Genomic DNA, 17,585 nt, shown 5'->3' on the forward strand with positions numbered 1-17,585 from the left:
ATTGTAGTAGTACAAACGGATTGCAATGTGTGTATGCTGACACAGACACACACACACACAGATTTTTGCTAACCCATCAGCTTCCACGGAAAAGATCTATTTTTGCATATCATCTTTGGGATATTTAGATTCGTTTCTCATCACTTAGGCTGGTACTTAGACTCTCTCTTACACACACACACACACACACACACACACACACTTTTGCTAACCAGCTTCCATGGAAAAGATCTATTTCTGCAGAAAACCCATGAGTTATTTAGTTATTTTGGCTGGTACAACTCCACAAGGTAACAAAACAAGGTAACAGTACATAGTGCTAAGGAAGGATGTACATAGGAGATCCTCATTGATAACTATGTTGCTTTTAAGCCATGGCCAAGCTCTGAGAGAGCCGCTAGCTGGAGGTCTGATTCTGGCCTCAGGAAATGAAGATCAAAAGGACCAGAGGCAGATCAAAAAGCTATCAATCGTCACTAGCCATAATGGCTATGCTCTACGTCCATAGCTGGAGGCAATAACACTATGTTAAGTATGATTGTTTAATTTACGCTGAAATGGAGAATGTCTGTGTGTATTGCTGAAAAGGTTTAACATGGGGAAATTCCACTGGAGTATTCTAAGTGCTCTCTGAGCTCCTAAATGAGTTGGATCCTTGATTGAGAGGGAGCAACTGTGTGGCTACAGTGAAGACCTTACAGTGATTGTAGACAATGCTCATGTGTTTACTGGAGTCCTTTCAATTTTGTGTCAGTGATGTAAATCAGCTTATACAGTGGTACCTCTGGTTACGTACTTAATTCATTCTGGAGGTCCGTTGTTAACCTGAAACTGTTCTTAACCTGAAGCATCACTTTAGCTAATGGGGCCTCCCGCTGCTGCCGTGCAATTTCTGTTCTCATCCAGAAGCAAAGTTCTTAACCTGAGGTACTATTTCGGGTTTAGCGGAGTCTGTAACCTGAAGTGTATGTAACCTGAAGCGTATGTAACCCGAGGTACCACTGTATATGGAAAATCCTTGCATTTGCAATTTAGATAAAAACCACTGTTAATGGTTCATATTAAATAATTATATTGGTCCAGTGCTCACTTCCTCCTGTAGAGGAAACACTGTGGAAGGAGACTGTCAGGGAGTGGATGAGGAGGAATGGTGGGAGTACCCCGCTTTTCTGAACCTTTCCAAGGGCAGGAGGACAGTATTGATTTAGAACAGTTGTTTGCAGAAGGTCATAGGCCAGAGTGGAAAAGCTGGGAAATATTGGGTGAGAAGCAACTAGAAGAGGAAACACCAGGAGAGAGAGACAGCTGGCAGATTCAGTGTCCTTGGAAAGCATTCCTGACTCCACCTTTGCCTAAGACTAGATGGGCTCTGAGAGTGATAGAACAGAAAGCGCAACGGCAACAAGATCAGATTACCCGACATAGGAATGACGTAGATTAATGGGGACAGAGGGAAAACCTTTACTGGGAACAACACATTTTTTTAGCATGCTATGACTTCCTTTGTGTCTTGCTGTGATTATTAAAGATCTTATCTGGTAAGAACACTCCTTTCTTTTGATCTGCTTAATTACTGCCACCGGGGGGGGGGGATCTGATTCCAAGAAGCCTGCCAGAGAAGTAATCTAGTCTTGATCCATGAGAGCCATATTCTGTTCTACGAGACTTTCAAAGGACCACATACCAGTGGGTGGAGCAGCAAATGTTAATTTTACACTTCAATGATACATTCTAGACAGGCAAAATACTCAAGGGGGAGGGGGTACAAAACAGGGCCAGTGGCTGGGAAGTGTGTGTGGCTGGGGGAAAGATCCAAGGGTCACTTAGGGGTTCTGGAGGACCACAGTCCCTAGGCCTGAGGTTCCCCATCCCTATAGTCTTGGTTGTCAGATGTAAGCCAAGCAAGTTGAAGTGGTGGCTGGGAATAACGTCTCTTGTCATGGACTTCCATCATAAGCAGATAGCCAACAGCAGCCCTTTGAGGCCCAGATGTTTCCCCTCATGACTGGGAAGAGGAGAGAAATACCACCCTCTTTTGTCTTTAGTTTTTGTTTTTGTTTTTGCTCTGTTGCTATGGACAAAGGTTGTGTGCTGGGCCTGGAGGTAACCTGAGTAAAGCAGTCCTGGTCCGGTCCTGAATCCAAGGGTTCCGTGAGGAATCAGTCCGACAGGGCCAAGGCAGGACACGAGGCAGGAAACCAGGCAAGGCCAGACAGACAGGTTCTGGCAAACAGCAACCTTGCTCCCGCAACCTGGGGCAGGGTCCAGCAGCCTTTTATCTCTGTCAGGGTAACGGCCAGTCCTGATCCCCTGGTGACTCACCAGCCTATCTCGCCCGAAGGTGAGCACTCCTCCTGCAAGTACTCAGGTCTCTCCTTCTCTCAGACCTCTCAGTCTCTGCAGCTCGTGAGATGTCGGCAGGTTACTAGACCCAGAGGCCGCCTCAGCCTCTCCTGACCCAACTGGTAGTGGAGCAGCTGTAAGTGATTGCCCAGCTGGAGGCAACGAGGTAATCCACACATCTAGAGCCAGGGCAGGCTCAGGCCCCTGACTCGGCCCAGCTGGTGCTTGTTGCAGGGGAACCTGTGCAGACTGAGGCTCTTCAGAATCAGGCCCCCGACTAGGTTCAGCTGCCGCCTGAGGCAAAGGATCCGGTGCGGACTGAGACTCCTCTGGCTCCAAGCCCAAGCCTGAGTCCCAGGCCATCACAGGTTGGATGGTTCTTGCTGTGGATGCTTGTTGTTAAGTAGCTCAAAAGTCACAGAATGAGAATCTGTTGGCACAGTGTGTAAGAGAGACAATGTATGTGAGACCCCATTTTATTCCTATGGTCATTAACTCATGATATTGTTATGATTTAAGTGAGTTTAAAAGGCTAAACTGCACATTCTCACCATATTATCCCCCCCCCCACACACACCAGGGTTTACAAAATGCTTTGTAGTAGCAGTAGTAGCAGCAGTAGTAGTTTTGCTATAAGAAGTCAGGAATGTAGAAGTAATGGTAAAGAATGGAATGGTGAGAGAAAGGTTTATTCTGTGCTTCACAACGGAAGTAATACAAATAGCTATCTGAATGGAGGAGCCTGGGAAACCATTAAGTTCAGTGTCTAAAAATACCAAGCTCTTGCCCCACTGCCTCTCTGTATTCCACATACAGAGGCCAACTGGAATGGCAGTCAAATCTTCCTTCAACACTGGCAATGAAACAGCAACTTGCACTGTGCCTGACACAACAGGCTAGTTTAGTGAGGCCAGGACAGGCCATGTAGCACACACACCTCTGTCTTCCAATAAGGGACAATGGTCATGGGGCTTCAGATGCAGAGGCAGAAGTTTGATGCCATTGCCCCCTGAACAACTGTCACCTTAGTTCAATGGTGGAGCTGGCTCTGATCCTAATGTCTGCTTCACATTACAGGAAATACAGACATTGGAGGGTGGTGAACAACTGTGTAGGCAAATTCCCCTTCCTAGGAAAAGAGCCCTGCTTGGTTAGACCAAAGGCCTATTTAGTCCTATTTGTATAGTGGCCAACTAGATCCTGTGAGAAGCCTACAAGGAGGATGCAATTGCAGTGGTCCTCAGCAGCTCTTAATCAGACACATACACTTTCTGATACTACAGGTAATATCATCATCATGGCTTCTCATTGACCACCTTCTCCTCCACCCATAGCACCCTCTGTAGCATCTGATTCAGCACACTTTGTGTTCTCTTGGCTTCATGAAGCAGTATGGGTTTTTTTTTTTTGTTTTTCGCCTTCACCAGCAACAACCAATGTGCATTTCTAGAGAAGGAAATAACACCAGGAAGCAAATAAAGAGCAACATGTTCAAAGGTGATTGGGGGACATGGGGCAGCTGTTCTGTTTGGTAAGCACTGCCTAGTTCCTTCCTCAATCACATCTGGAAAATGTGGATCAACCGCAAAGTATAATGAGTTCAAAAGAATTGAGAAGTGAAAGTCATCTGCAATGTTATGAAGTTTCCTGAATATTTTGAAAAAGTGGTCAAATGATTTTTTTTCATTCAAATTGCTGAGTTGGTGCCTGGTTAGCCCAATACCAGATAATTCAGAAGAATTTCTAAAAGAAAAGGAAATGTTTGTATGCAAACCATGAAGAAATGTGGTTCTCTGGGAAAGATGGTTCGTCACCCATGAGATGCAGGACTGTTCTGTAAAATTGTTGTGCATACTGATGTTTCACATAGTTTGTAGTTATGTATTCATTAACTTCGTAGATGTTTGTAGTTTCCAGACAAGACTTAAAGAAAGACCCACAAAGAGTCCACTGCAGTAATCCAATCTTGAAGACTAGCAGACCCTCCAAGTGTCCCTATTTTCCACTGACGTCCCTGATTTAGAGAAGCTGTCCTGGTTTCTGATTTGATCCCAGAATGTCCTGCTTTTCCTTAGGATGTTCCTATTTTCATTGGAGACATGTTGGAGGGTATGGAGTTATCGGACCCCTGAGCTGTCTGAAAGCAATCCTGTATAGGGAAGGGTTCCCCCCCAATGTTTAATGTTTTATTATGTTTTTATATATGTTGGAAGTGGCTCAGAGTGGCTTTGGCAACCCAGTAAGATGTGTGGGGTATAAATAGTAAAATTATCATTATGGAACGGGATGTCCCTATTTCCATCGGAGAAATGTTGGAGGGTATGAACTAGTAAGGCAAAGTTATCCCAGCACAGGAACAGTTGCAGCTGTTGTAGTAGCTGAGGGTCATAAAAGGAGCTCATAGCAATGGATGCCCTAAGAATCTATTGAGAAGTTACTGTTCTTCTCAAACATTTTTGTATTACCAGCAACATCCTGCTGCTTAGAAAAATTGTGCTATTTGGTGCTATTAAATCTACATTCTTTGACACAAATATACATCTTGAGATATGTAGTTTAATGTTTTTAAATAATCCAATGTACTTGAAAGGAGTGTAAGCAACAGAAAATAATGCAGCCAGTTCCATCAGGTAATCAGCAATATAACATAATAAGGTCTAACAAGAGGATCATAATCAGAAAGCGATTGGTAAACATTGAACCCTCCCTCCTGTTAACTTCTTTTCCATGTAGCTAGGCAGATTATGATAAACACCAGCAGTAGCAATACCTGGAAAAGTGTACTACTAGATTTGGCAACTACCACACAATCAGATTAGTTCAACCAAGAATCAGATTTGTATTTTCAGAGCAGCATGGAACCCTGATAACATAGAAGCAGTTTTCACCCCATTGCTGTGATTGTGAATCAAGTCTGGACCTGTGCAGATAACTGGGGCGAATGGAGTCTACCTTTTTATTATTTATTATTTAGCAAGAATTACTTTCCTGTCGGTGTCTGATGCCAACAATGGAAGCTTACAACCAGAAAGAACCTTTAGGTTGCAATCACCTATGCATTTGAGGCCCATTAAAATCAATGAGACTTACTTCTCAGGAGACATTCATAGGGCTGTCCTTGAAGATGTCTTGGAGAATTCAGTCGGTCCAAATTAAGCAGGCAGATTGCTGGCTGGGGTTCCATTTGTATCACATATAACCCGTTTAAAACAGCTGCCCTGGCAGCCAGTTCATTTCTGGGCCCAATTCAAAGTGCTCATGCCCCAAATATCTCAATGACCACCTCCTTCCATACAGACCACTTTGCTGCTGAAATCGGCAGAGAACAGCTCTTGGTAATTCCCCCACCCTCAGAGGCGAAGGTAGCCAGGAGAAGGCGCACTCTGGCAAGTGCTAAACTGTGGAACTCCTTCCCCACAGAGGTGCACATGGCACCTTCATTATATTGCTTCTGGAGGATGCTGAAGACACACCACTTTCCCCTGGCTTTTGACCTTTGAGGTATTTTTGAGGGCCCACCTCATTTTAATAATTGTTAGTTGTTTTCAATATTGTGTTTAAGTGCTGTAACCCTCCCTGGTACCTCTGCTAGCTCTGCTCCCACTCTTGCCTTCATATTACAAAATACACAGACTTTGTGGTGGGCAGGGAGAGTAACTGTGAATCAAGTTTCCCCCACCGATAAGAAGAGGCCTGCTTGATCAACCAAAGGCCCATTTAGCATTCTATTCTCAGGGTGGCCCTCCAGTGCTTGTGATGGGGACCTCACAAGCAAGACATGAGTCCAACAGTCTTCTTTCACTTGTGGTGAGTGATCGGAGGAATTCTGCCTCCAGTAATGGAAGTAACATAGCCATCACGACTAGATGCCACTGAAAACTTCCTTCTCCTTTAAAAGCCTCTCCACCCCGCCCAGTAGCATCTAATTCATTGCACTTTGTGTCCTCCTGGCCTCATTATGCTGAAAGCAGCAGCCAATGTGAGTTTCTGGGTTGAGGAAGCAAAGAAAGCTTTCTCTATCACACTGAAGGAAGCAAAGAAAAGTGTAGAGCTTTAAGCTCTCATCAGAAAGGCATCCAAACAAGTAAAACAGCTGAGGCACAATCCAGATGGAAACAAACTGCATATACAAGGAATTGTTTTGCATGTAGTTGCTCTTTCTGAATCAGCACCTTGGCTGCACATATGGAGTCCTTTGTGAATCCTGACAAGTCCACTCACCCCTTTTGGTGTGGCAGAGGTTCCACAAGGGTCCTGTTGATGGAACCATGGCTTCAGTGCCCTTCCTATCAGGAGCCGGATCCTAGCCTGCACCCTGCTTTGTTGAATGGGGATGCAGGCTGAGGCGCGGGCTGTGCCAGGGGGTGGAGCTGACAGAGTGGGAAGGCTTCCATTGGGTCCACCCCTTGGCCATTTAAGCAGCCTGCACCTGTTTGTCCCTTCATCGGGTTTCCCCACCCACCTTTGGTTTAGGCTGATAGTCAAGGATTTTGCTGTGGCTACGGTGGTCGCTGTTCTTTACGGGGCCCGGTAGGAATTTGTCCACTGGGCAAAGTGCCTCTGACCCGATGGTTTTGCCTGCCTCATAGCAACCGTCACAACTGGACTTGAGCATTGGGGAAATCCGTGGTCTTGGATGGAGGGGAAGTTGTAGTCTCCGCCTGCCTCTCCAAAAGCTGGAGGAGCCTGTTAAAGGGATCTAGGGGGAATGGTCATGTCCACATGCCCAGGGAGGCACTCCCCCAAACGGCGGTCCCTGCGGGGGTCACCCTATTTGATGCAAGTCTTAGGAACCCCCGTCTAGATTGACCTATGCGTCACTTCCAGCGGGCAGGCCAGAAGGATTTTGAATGCCCCATGCCCAAGCCAAACCTCTTTCATTTGTATTCAATATAGGTGTGGCCTGTTTTCATCCAAACCAGCCTTGTTGGTCTCTTATTTATCTGAGTTGGGGATTGGGGAGCATGATGCCTGGACCTGCAACTGGCTCTTCAGAAGAAGAGTGGGGGTCCTCCTGGGGGAGGAAGTAGGTTCGCCATCCTTGGCTCTTTTCTCCCCTACCTGATGAGTGGGTTCTTAGCTTTCTTAAAGGGCTTTATGTGTGAATGGTTCACTGTTTTGTGGCAAAACTGAAGGATACCAACGACATGATCCTTAGCTTGAAAAAAAAAATCTTCCAGTAGAAAATACTCTGCATAGAATATATTTTATTGAATAAACATTACACATTCAGAGCATTCTACATCTTGACTCCATTTGTAGAAAGTGCCCCTGCATATTGGGACAATTCCCAACAATGGTTACTTCTTTGAAATAAATGAATTATCAGTATAATCCTAAACCTGCTCATTCAGAAGTAAGTCCTATTGAGTTCAGTGGCACTTACTCCTATGTAAATGTGCATATCATTTGAGCCTGAATGCATTAATCCCCCTCTTGCTTCTCCACAATAAATTCTGAGTACTGATTCTGAGAAACTATTGTGCTGTCCTGATGCGAAAGGGTCTCGACACCCGCTAGTAAAGTTTGTGGCTGTCTGTGTCTTCTTTTGTAGAAAATATAGACTGCAACACCCACAGCAATAACGATGAGGAGAGCCGGGAGAACCACCATCATCAGTTTGCCTTGTGGTAATTCTGGAACATCATCTTGCTCTACTGGGGGGGGGGGAATATATATATGTAAGACGCACAGAGAGAGCATCAAATACTTTCCCCAGCAGAACAACCATACAGACCCATACAGAAGGTTGAGCTGTTGATTCTGCCTGCCATGTCACTACTAAAGACATAGGGTTGCCATATTCAAACGGTGAAAATCCGGACAGAAAAGTTGTTTTGCAAAATCTCAAAAAAGCCATTTTAAAACTATTTTTATGGGAAATCAGCAAAAATGGCACTACCAACATGAGCTGCCATTCACCCAGATTTCCCTGGACATTTTCCCGATTTCCGCCCAGACACTGCTGCTGACTGCAGTATTCCATATATGTCTGGGAAATTCTGGACATATAGGAACCCTAAATGAACACTTTCAGAAAGACAGCAACCCTCCAAAGGGTATTACTGGTAAGCAGTCTCTTACCAGTAATAGAAATGTTTAATGAATGCAGCAAAGGAACAAGCGACCATTCTCAGAGTGCAGGTGTTCCCAATTAAGGTTCCTCCTACTTCCCTCTAGTCACTTCCATCCTCTCGTCTCCTGGCCACCTGACCTCTCAATCATTGAGCCTTTTGCACAGCCAGCTTTTCTAATCTCCTAGCCTTGGGACTGAGAGGCTGCACATCTTCCAGTGCAAGAGAGTCTGCTAGCTCACTCTCTTCCTGGTCTTCTTGCTTTCACCTCCCAGTTCTGCCCAACTATTGCCTTCCGAACTGTGCCCCTCAGTGAACCATTGTTCCAAATCAACTGCTCCTGTGGAGTTTCAGGATCCTGGCCATGAGCAGGGGGAGGGGTAGGCTCCCACCATTCTTCATCAGGTTGTACTCCTCAGCCTGGTCTTTGATACGAAGCATGCATGGCTCTGGCAATGAAATTAGTGGGTGCCCGGCCCCTTCATGGGGAACTTTGTGGGTGCTTGGGCATCCAGGGCCCCAGGGAGTTGGCACCTGTGGTGAGTGCAATGTAAATTTAATTTAATTTAATTACTAGCTTTGGACTTTAACTTGTTGTTGTTGTTGTTTAGTCGTTTAGTTGTGTCCGACTCTTCGTGACCCCATGGACCAGAGCATGCCAGGCACTCCTGTCTTCCACTGCCTCCCACAGTTTGGTCAGACGCATGTTGGTAGCTTCGAGAACACTGTCCAACCATCTCGTCCTCTGTCGTTCCCCTTCTCCTTGTGCCCTCAATCTTTCTCAACATCAGGGTCTTTTCCAGGGAGTCTTCTCTTCTCATGAGGTGGCCAAAGTATTGGAGCCTCAGCTTCAGGATCTGTCCTTCCAGTGAGCACTCAGGGCTGATTTCCTTAAGAATGGATAGGTTTGATCTTCTTGCAGTCCATGGGACTCTCAAGAGTCTCCTCCAGCACCATAATTCAAAAGCATCAATTCTTTGGCGATCAGCCTTCTTTTTCTTTATGGTCCAGCTCTCACTTCCATACATCACTACTGGGAAAACCATAGCTTTAACAATACAGACCTTTGTCAGCAAGGTGATATCTCTACTTTTTAAGATGCTGTCTAGATTTGTCATTGCTTTTCTCCCAAGAAGCAGGCGTTTTTAAATTTCTTCTTTAAAATTCTTGACTGCTGTAACCATCTGCAGTGATCATGGAGCCCAAGAAAGTAAACTCACTGCCTCCATTTCTTCCCCTTCTATTTGCCAGGAGGTGATGCGATCAGTGGCCATGATCTTGGTTTTTTTGATGTTGAGCTTCAGACCATATTTTGTGCTCTCCTCTTTCACCCGCAATAAAAGGTTCTTTAATTCCTCCTCACTTTCTGCCATCAAGGTTGGGTCATCAGCATATCTGAGGCTGTTGATATTTCTTCCGGCAATTCTTTTTTCTTTGTGGTCTGGGCTTTCTTCTCATTTCTTGTCACATGCGTTATAATAGTGGGACCCAAAAAGGACTGTGCTGGTCTGTGGTGGGATAAGTGCTCCTCCTGTGCTTTTTTATTTTGCAGCATCTACATGACAACATTCGCATCAAAGTACCTATATCTCCCCTCCACCCCAATTTAATCCAGATATACTCTTTCTGTGAAAAATCTGATCAGATAAAAACAAACAAAACCTGCATCCTATGTCCTATTTGTGATATGTGATATTAAGCTCCCACATGGAAGTGAATCAGAGTACAAGCTTGCCTTTGGAGTCTGTGACAACTTACAGTTACTAATCTGAAGGGGTTTGGCGCAGCGATTCCTCAACATAGCCTATGTGAGTAAGCAGCTAGGAGGAGTGACACTTCTGTTTCTGTGTGGCAGCTGCCGTTTCCCTCCCAGAATGCCCTAGAACAATGCTACATCTGGATAATTAATTTTTTGGGGGTGGGATGGGAGTAAATGGTTGCCAGCAGTCATTTTAAGGATGTCCACTACCTGTCAAAGGTAATCCTCTCAAAAGACCCTCAGACATTTGTCTCTTTAATTTTGAATTGGAAGGTTTTTTGGGGGGGATGTTTAGTCCAGTGCTCCAGATAACATACATGCCTATACTTATAACTTGGTTATTTTCATAAAACAGTCTTACCTGTACTATTTGTAGGTTCTCCACGTGCCTCTTCAAAAACTGTAAAATAAAGGATATGCTTAAGGGGCAATAAAATATACCATAGCAAATTACACAATGAAGCTAATGTAACAAGGGATTTCTATGCTCCCTTATATAATCAGCCATGGTCAAGAGTCTGGCTTCATCTCTTTGAGCTAGTTGAGGTTTCTGAGCACTTTTCAAAGGCAGACCCACTTAGTGCACATGAAAATAATCCAAGCAGGATTTGACTAAGGTGTGTGGCCAAATGAGATATCTCAAGGAATGTGAGCAGCTCATGCACTAGCTTTAACTGCGGAGATGCACTCCTGGCCACCAGAGAGACCTAGGCATCTGTGCCCAGAAGCATGTCAAAACTGTGAACCTATGTCTTCAGGGGGCATGTTACCCGTTCCGGCATAGGCTGAATCCTTATTCCCTGTTCTGCCTTCCAGCTGACCAAGAGCTCCTCTATCTTGCCGGACTGAGTTTCAGTTCATTCGCCCTCATCCAGTCCATAGCAGATGACAGGCATGGTTTAGAACCGAGACAGCTTCCTTGGATTTAGGTGGAAAGGAGAAATAGAACTAGGTAGGTGTCATCAGCATATGGGTAACACTGAACCCTGAAACCCCAGACAACCGCCCCCAGAAGTTTCATATAAATATTAAATAGCATGCGGGGCAGAACAGAACCCTGAGGGACACACAGGACAACAGCCAATACTGTGCCTCCAAGTCCCATCCCAGCAAGGCAGCACAAAAGGATACCATGGTTGGTGGTATCAAAAGCTGCTGAAAGGTTCAGCAGAACCAACAGGGCCACACTCTTCCTGTCCAATCCTGTGCCAAGGCCACAAAAGCCATCTCAGTCCCTTGAACTCAGGCTTGAAACTGGAAACCTACCCCATCTGGGCAGCAGAACCATAGACGTGAATTCATGGATAAATTTAAGAAGAGGACAGATAAAGATATACTTCTAGTACTATGAATCTAGCCAGAGAACAGTTAGACAGGAGTGTATTATTGATTCTATACAAGTCGCCAGTCCTATTTTTCTAGAAAAAGAGATGCCGGAACTCACCATGAACACCTCCCTTGTTCTCTTATAATGGCAATGGCGCCCGCCTGACAGGTGCTGGAAATGAGTTCCAGTGAATTCTGGCTGAAAAAAGACCTGCAAGTCTTCTCAGCGTTCAGATACTGCTTTGTATCATAGGTATCACTAAATCAACTATAATAAACATTGAAATCTTACCTTTGTTTGTTTTACAAATAAATCCACGCGAATGTTTACAGTCTCCCCTGATCCACTCTCCACTATCACCATACATGAAAATGCAATAGTTCCAATAGTCAGGAAGATCAGAAGCAGGTCCCATAAATTCATATTCTGGATCAAATATGGGGTATTCACCTTTCCAGTTAATAAAATCCAGTGCAGTGTTATCTTCCCATACCCATTCTCCTAATTACAAAAGTACATGATTGTTATAATGACTATAAAGGGAAGAGCAATACGTTGCAATGCATTCTATATTGGAAATTCATTTTAAAAGTATTCTTGCTGTTCTTCTTCTGAAGCTTTTTCAGTCTGAAACATATGCATGCAACCTCAATTATTGTATAATACATTGCTGATATAAGCTTATGTCCTACATTTTTCTGCTTGTGAAAAATGGTGAGGATATCTCTGATTTCTGCCATAACTGCCCCCCTTGTCCCCAAACCATATATTTTCGAATGGCTGCTGGCTCTCAGAAACAGCATTTTGATAAAGTTATGTGGGTGTCCTGTGAAAGATGGGGCACTTCAGTTCAAAGCCATAATTAACATTGTCATTTGCTAAACCTCTTGTTCTCCTTTCTCTAAACTAGGAATTACATGTTTTTCATACTTGAAAACTGTTTTGCTAAATCAGTAGCAAATCCCAACAACTCTGTTTTGGTGGCAAATGACTAGCTCTTCTATCTTCATATAATGAACTGAATTAACAATCAAGTAGTAGAATGAGAAGAGGAAACTATCTCTCCCCCCTAATTTTATTAATAAGTCTGACAATATGGAAGTTTCAGGCAGTCAAATGCAACGCATGTTTACTCAGGCAGAAGTCATAAATGGCTTGGGATCAGGCAACCTGAAGACTACCTTAACCTATTTTAAAAGTGTGCAGATCTTCCAAAGATGCCCTTCTAATCTGTCCCACCTACATCAGGTGCCTATTTTAGAGGAAGTTGATAATGGACCTTCTCAACAGCTGCTCCAAGGATTTGGAATTCCCTGCCAAGGAAGGCTCATTTTGCCCCCTCGCTGAAGGGACTACATGCTTTTGATCTAAAGACAGTTTTGGCCTACTGAGATGATGTGGTTGGAAGTACTCTCTGTTTTCTTCAGTAATTTAATTTTTTAAAAAAGTTTTAACATGCAGCCAATTTAAATGTTCTTCTTAAAGTTGTTTCTCCAATGGTTTGATATTGCTTCTTTTTCATGACTTTTTATTGTGGATTTAATTATTGTCTTCCATGGCTTGCACTAGGATGTGGGGAAAGGGTACAAGAAAGCAAACGACAATTCCCTTGGAGGGGCAGAAGGCAAAATGATAATGGACATGCCAGGAGATATTACTCTGAACATGAGTGGGGTTTTTTCCCCTGAATGTTTGCCAAGAGCACTCATAAATGCAAACGGGGGTGAATTTGCTAGCTCTGTTTGCTAACACTGACAGTATTTCCAGCTGAGCTCTTTCATTTCATAATGAAATAAATGTGTGCCATATTTTAACATACTTATATACATGGATAAATATTACAAATCTGTTATCTTAAAAATAAATATTAAATGTACAGCAATCACCATCTATATTTTTGAATAATCCTATCCAAAATTCTCGTTGACGGAATTGCTGAGTGTGTTCCACCAAAAATTCCAGCTCAGCTAAATCTTCTATTGAAGTCAAAGTGCTACCTAGAAAACATCAAATGGGTAAAGTCAACTCATTAAAATTTGTCTTCCCATTAAAAATAAACACGAAGCAGCCCATTAGGCTAAGACTGGTACTGGCAACAATATAAAGTTATAGAGATCTAAGAGAAAGTGTCTGGCCAGTGGAGGCTGACCCTTTCAGAGCAGGTAGGGCATTGCACCACCAAACTCAATGTGTCCTCGACCATCCCCACTTTTTTGCTTATAACTGAGGGGCTGCACTTCCTGTCTGTCTCAGAGTTGCCTTTGTATAAGTCAGCAGGGAGGAGGATGGGGACAAACTGGAGCTGGTTGGGCTTTGCCTATCATTGGCTTAACTCTGCCAACTTGTGTTGGCTTAACTTACTCTTGGCTTCCCTGCCTTCTGCCCTCCGAGTCCAAATGGGCACCAGCCTCTACTGAATATCCATGTCTTTCAAATCTCTATGATTGCTGTTCAATTGGTTAATGTTTTAGTGGAGAAGAACCTTTGTAACTTCGTCCGTTTATTAAGTGCATAATGAAAAAGAAAGTCCTTCAGTCAAATTTCAACAGAAAATAATTTGCAAGGTAGATGCTACACAAAAAAATAGAGTTTTAATACTTAAAAAACACACACCATAATTTGCCCTGTTCTTCAAGTTACAGTACACTAAAAACATTTCTACAGCTTTCTAGCATCAATCCAAGAGAAAGCTAACACTCTTATCAAGATATTTTATATTGATGAGTTGGGGAAAAGATCATCAGAAGACAGAAGCAAAAGTACATGATGTCATGTCTGCTATGCCAACCTCTAAAGCAGAAGCAATTTAATTAATTCATTTTTTTTAATCAAATAGAAATTGTTGCAATGTGATCCATCAGTCTGAAGCAGGATACAAGTTTCATTTAATGAGCTGCAGTGATACAAGGAGAAATAATAGTATAAGTATTCTGGACTGGTGGATATGGTGGGAAGGAAATGAAAACTGAATGGAGACTTGCTGGCAGACCAAGATGGCAGCAACAGTGGGGTGGGTGACAGAGCACCTTTCTAGGGTAATGAAGACATGAGTTAGTGAAACTCATTTTCAAGGCACTGGCAACTCTACCCACTTCATCTCCCCTATGTTTGCCTTCATTCACCAAGTCTTGCATTAGGCACCTACATCACCACCAGGAAAAAGGCACTGCCATTTGCACATACCATTGTAATTCCCCCAACAGTGGAGAAATACTCAGTCTGGGCTCATACTTATTTAGGGGGAATTAAAATGGCAGGCCACAGAAACCAAGCTTTCTGACCACACCATGCCTGCTTGGAGAGAATGCAAGTGAAGGGGAGAAAGACTGGATGGTGAGTCCATCAGAGGAGAGGGCTCAGGACAGCAGCCTAATGGTGTTGATTCCTGGTGTCCGACCTGTATACTGGTCTCTCTCAATATTCTTTGAATGCTAAAACTTTCTGTTGTTGGATTCAGAAAATAAGAAATAAGTTTCTGGGCGAAGGGTTATTTCTTCCATTCCTCCTGGTTTGTCCAACCTTATGAATCTTACTGATTTAAACAACACAGTTTTCATTCAGAGAACCTCACTGCCTCAAAGATAACACACATTTGTTGTTGGCAGGAATTTCAGCCTCTGTCTCTGGTCAAAGTTCAGAATCCTGTATCCACTATAAGCCCCACTGAACTCAAAGGGACTGTTCTATCTATAGTATTGGATACTAACCACCACTACCACTGATCTGATTCAAAATGGCACCCACCTAGCTGAGTACATCTTATGAATGCTTCTGCCCATGTATCTGACGTAGGGTAGAATTGATAGCAATGAGTCCGAGAAGGAACCCAAGCTTTTGGGTATCCTTTTGATGAAGGGCATTCTTCTAGGCGCTGTGGTGCTTCCGCTGGGATGTCACCTGTTATGGAAAAAACATATTTTTCTTTTTTTTCAAAAAAATTATAGTTACCTGAAAAATCTATAAATACTAGGGATGTGAAAAACATTTGGACAAATCATGCATCAGGAGATGAAGCAGGGTACCTTAGAGGAATTTTGGGCTTGTACAAGGTGAAATGGAATCTGTTCGCACTATTTGCATAAAGCAGGGACCATGGAAGTGTTTGATGGCAATCCAGATATTTGTGCAGCAGCTGCAGGTTTGCAGCTTGTGAAGGTAAAACAGGAAGACACCCAAAGAGTTTGATGAAGTACTAACACCAAGGGGAGGGGCAGGTCAGGAAGCATGGTCAAGAAAATGGTCCTGCAGATGTGTCTTTGCGGCTTTGAAGCCCTTGGCCCACCAGCCCCTTGTGAAATCCTTTGAGACTTCTCAGCCTCCAACTGGATCTTGAAATTGCCCTGTGAGAAGCAGGAAGCTGATGCTCACCCCGTCCTGGAGCTGCCATGCCACTGGACAAATGTGCTCCACTCACAAGGGCATGTAGAGCAGCGATTGAAACAAACTGCTTCAGACAAGAGCTTGCTGAATGTGAAAATGAGTGTACCAGAACACCAGCATCACATGACGGGGGAAGGTACAGCAGACATCGCAGTGGGGAGGGGGCAAGGAAGGAGAGCTTTGTTTTGATTGACAGGTCAAACTTGCATCAGAGGTGGAAAGAAAATCCTTTCATTCTTTCTCACCACACAATGAATTTTCAAGGTCCCTAGCTCAAAGACCCCTGGACAGATGACAGGGTGTGTGTTTTTACCCACATACGCTTCTCTCATGTTTGCATTTTTCATACCAATTTGTCTACAAAGAATTGTGGGATAATGTTATGCACCCCAAAACTGTAACATCTGCTCTTGTGGATAAAGCAGTGCAGTGAACCTCCTGAGACATGGAAGGATTAATAGCTTTAGAAAGTCAACATTGCCTGAAAATAAAAATTAGAAAGTTGGGAATGTTTTCTTATAAACAACAACACTCCTATGTCTCTTCAGTCAAAACCAGTGGGACCTAAATGGAGTTATCTGATACTGGATTCTTTATTGTAAACTCCACTCTATTTTCACTGATCTATTTGTTATCGTTTGATAGTTTGAATAGTACCATATTCTTCATTTATTTACTATGAAAGAGGCAGAAGTACCAAGAACACTTTTCTCATCTCTGTGCTCAAATGGGAACCTTACTGAAATTAGAGTTAGATGTCTCATATTAAAACAGATATTTTTCTTTGATTACCATGATGTCGCTCACAGACCGTGAAGAATGTTTCGTTGCAAGTTCCTGTTTTCCAGTGACCATCAAGCTCTAGGTAGACACAGGCTATCTTCTGCTTTGGCTCTTCAGGAGCCCAATTAGTATATGTCAGTCTCCGGTTGTTGATCCACTTGTATTGCTCACCAGTCTAAAATACAAATGCACAGTGGAACAACACTTGAAAAAAACCTTTGGGGTTCATTTCCCATAAGATGCACTTCATGTGATTTACTTTGGTTTCTCCTTCATTCTAATGTCCGCACACATTCACTCCCTTAATAATCTTTCAGGAAAGTCATTCTGGTATTGTTATATTTATAACCTCTGAAGTCATATGGAAAGGTAGTTGCCTCCATTAATATATGCTGGTTGCAAGCCCTTGTGTGTGCATTTGCTGCAGAAAGAAGCAGCGTGAAGAAGAGAGAATGTAAATGCAGCTGCACAGCAGAAAACATCTTGAATTGCTTATCTTCTTGCCTGACAACTGAACTTTATATAGGACTTATAAACATAATGTATAATAATTATTATTTTATTATTTGTACCCCGTCCATCTGACTGGGTTGCTCCAGCCGCTCTGGGAGGTATAGGATTTACAAGACATAAGACCTATGCGTTGGAGAATTACCGTATTTTTCGCCCCATAGGACGCACCTAGATTTTTTGAGGGGGAAATAAAGAAAAAAAATTATTCCCCCCCCAGGCACGGGGCTGGCACGGGGGAAGCCCGAGCTTCCCCCGACCCCAGCCCCCAAAACAGGCTGCTGCCTGCAAGCCTTGCGAGCCCGGCGGGACCTCCCGCCGGGCGCGTGAGGTTTGCGGACATCTGCCCGAAGCATGGGGCGTGCTCTGCAGTGTGCCCCATGCTTCGGGCTGCAGGCCACCGCCCCAA

General features: G+C 43.7%; 1 protein-coding gene across 1 annotated transcript in view; it reads right to left on the reverse strand.

The window, feature by feature from the left end:
• Window positions 1-7,530: 7,530 nt before the first annotated feature.
• LOC310827938 (macrophage mannose receptor 1-like) overlaps window positions 7,531-17,585 on the reverse strand; it is a 50,048-nt gene continuing 39,993 nt past the window's right edge. Inside the window, exons 25-30 of the mRNA XM_083704616.1 lie at window positions 16,676-16,841; window positions 15,248-15,400; window positions 13,390-13,500; window positions 11,795-12,004; window positions 10,538-10,576; window positions 7,531-7,997 (exon numbers count right to left, since the gene is read on the reverse strand). Coding sequence (XP_083560742.1) covers window positions 7,768-7,997; window positions 10,538-10,576; window positions 11,795-12,004; window positions 13,390-13,500; window positions 15,248-15,400; window positions 16,676-16,841 — 909 coding nt within the window. The 3' untranslated portion in view covers window positions 7,531-7,767. The remainder of the gene's footprint in view (window positions 7,998-10,537; window positions 10,577-11,794; window positions 12,005-13,389; window positions 13,501-15,247; window positions 15,401-16,675; window positions 16,842-17,585) is intronic.

Source organism: Podarcis gaigeae (assembly GCF_964106915.1).
Source record: "Podarcis gaigeae genome assembly, chromosome: 12".
NCBI lineage: Eukaryota > Metazoa > Chordata > Lepidosauria > Squamata > Lacertidae > Podarcis > Podarcis gaigeae.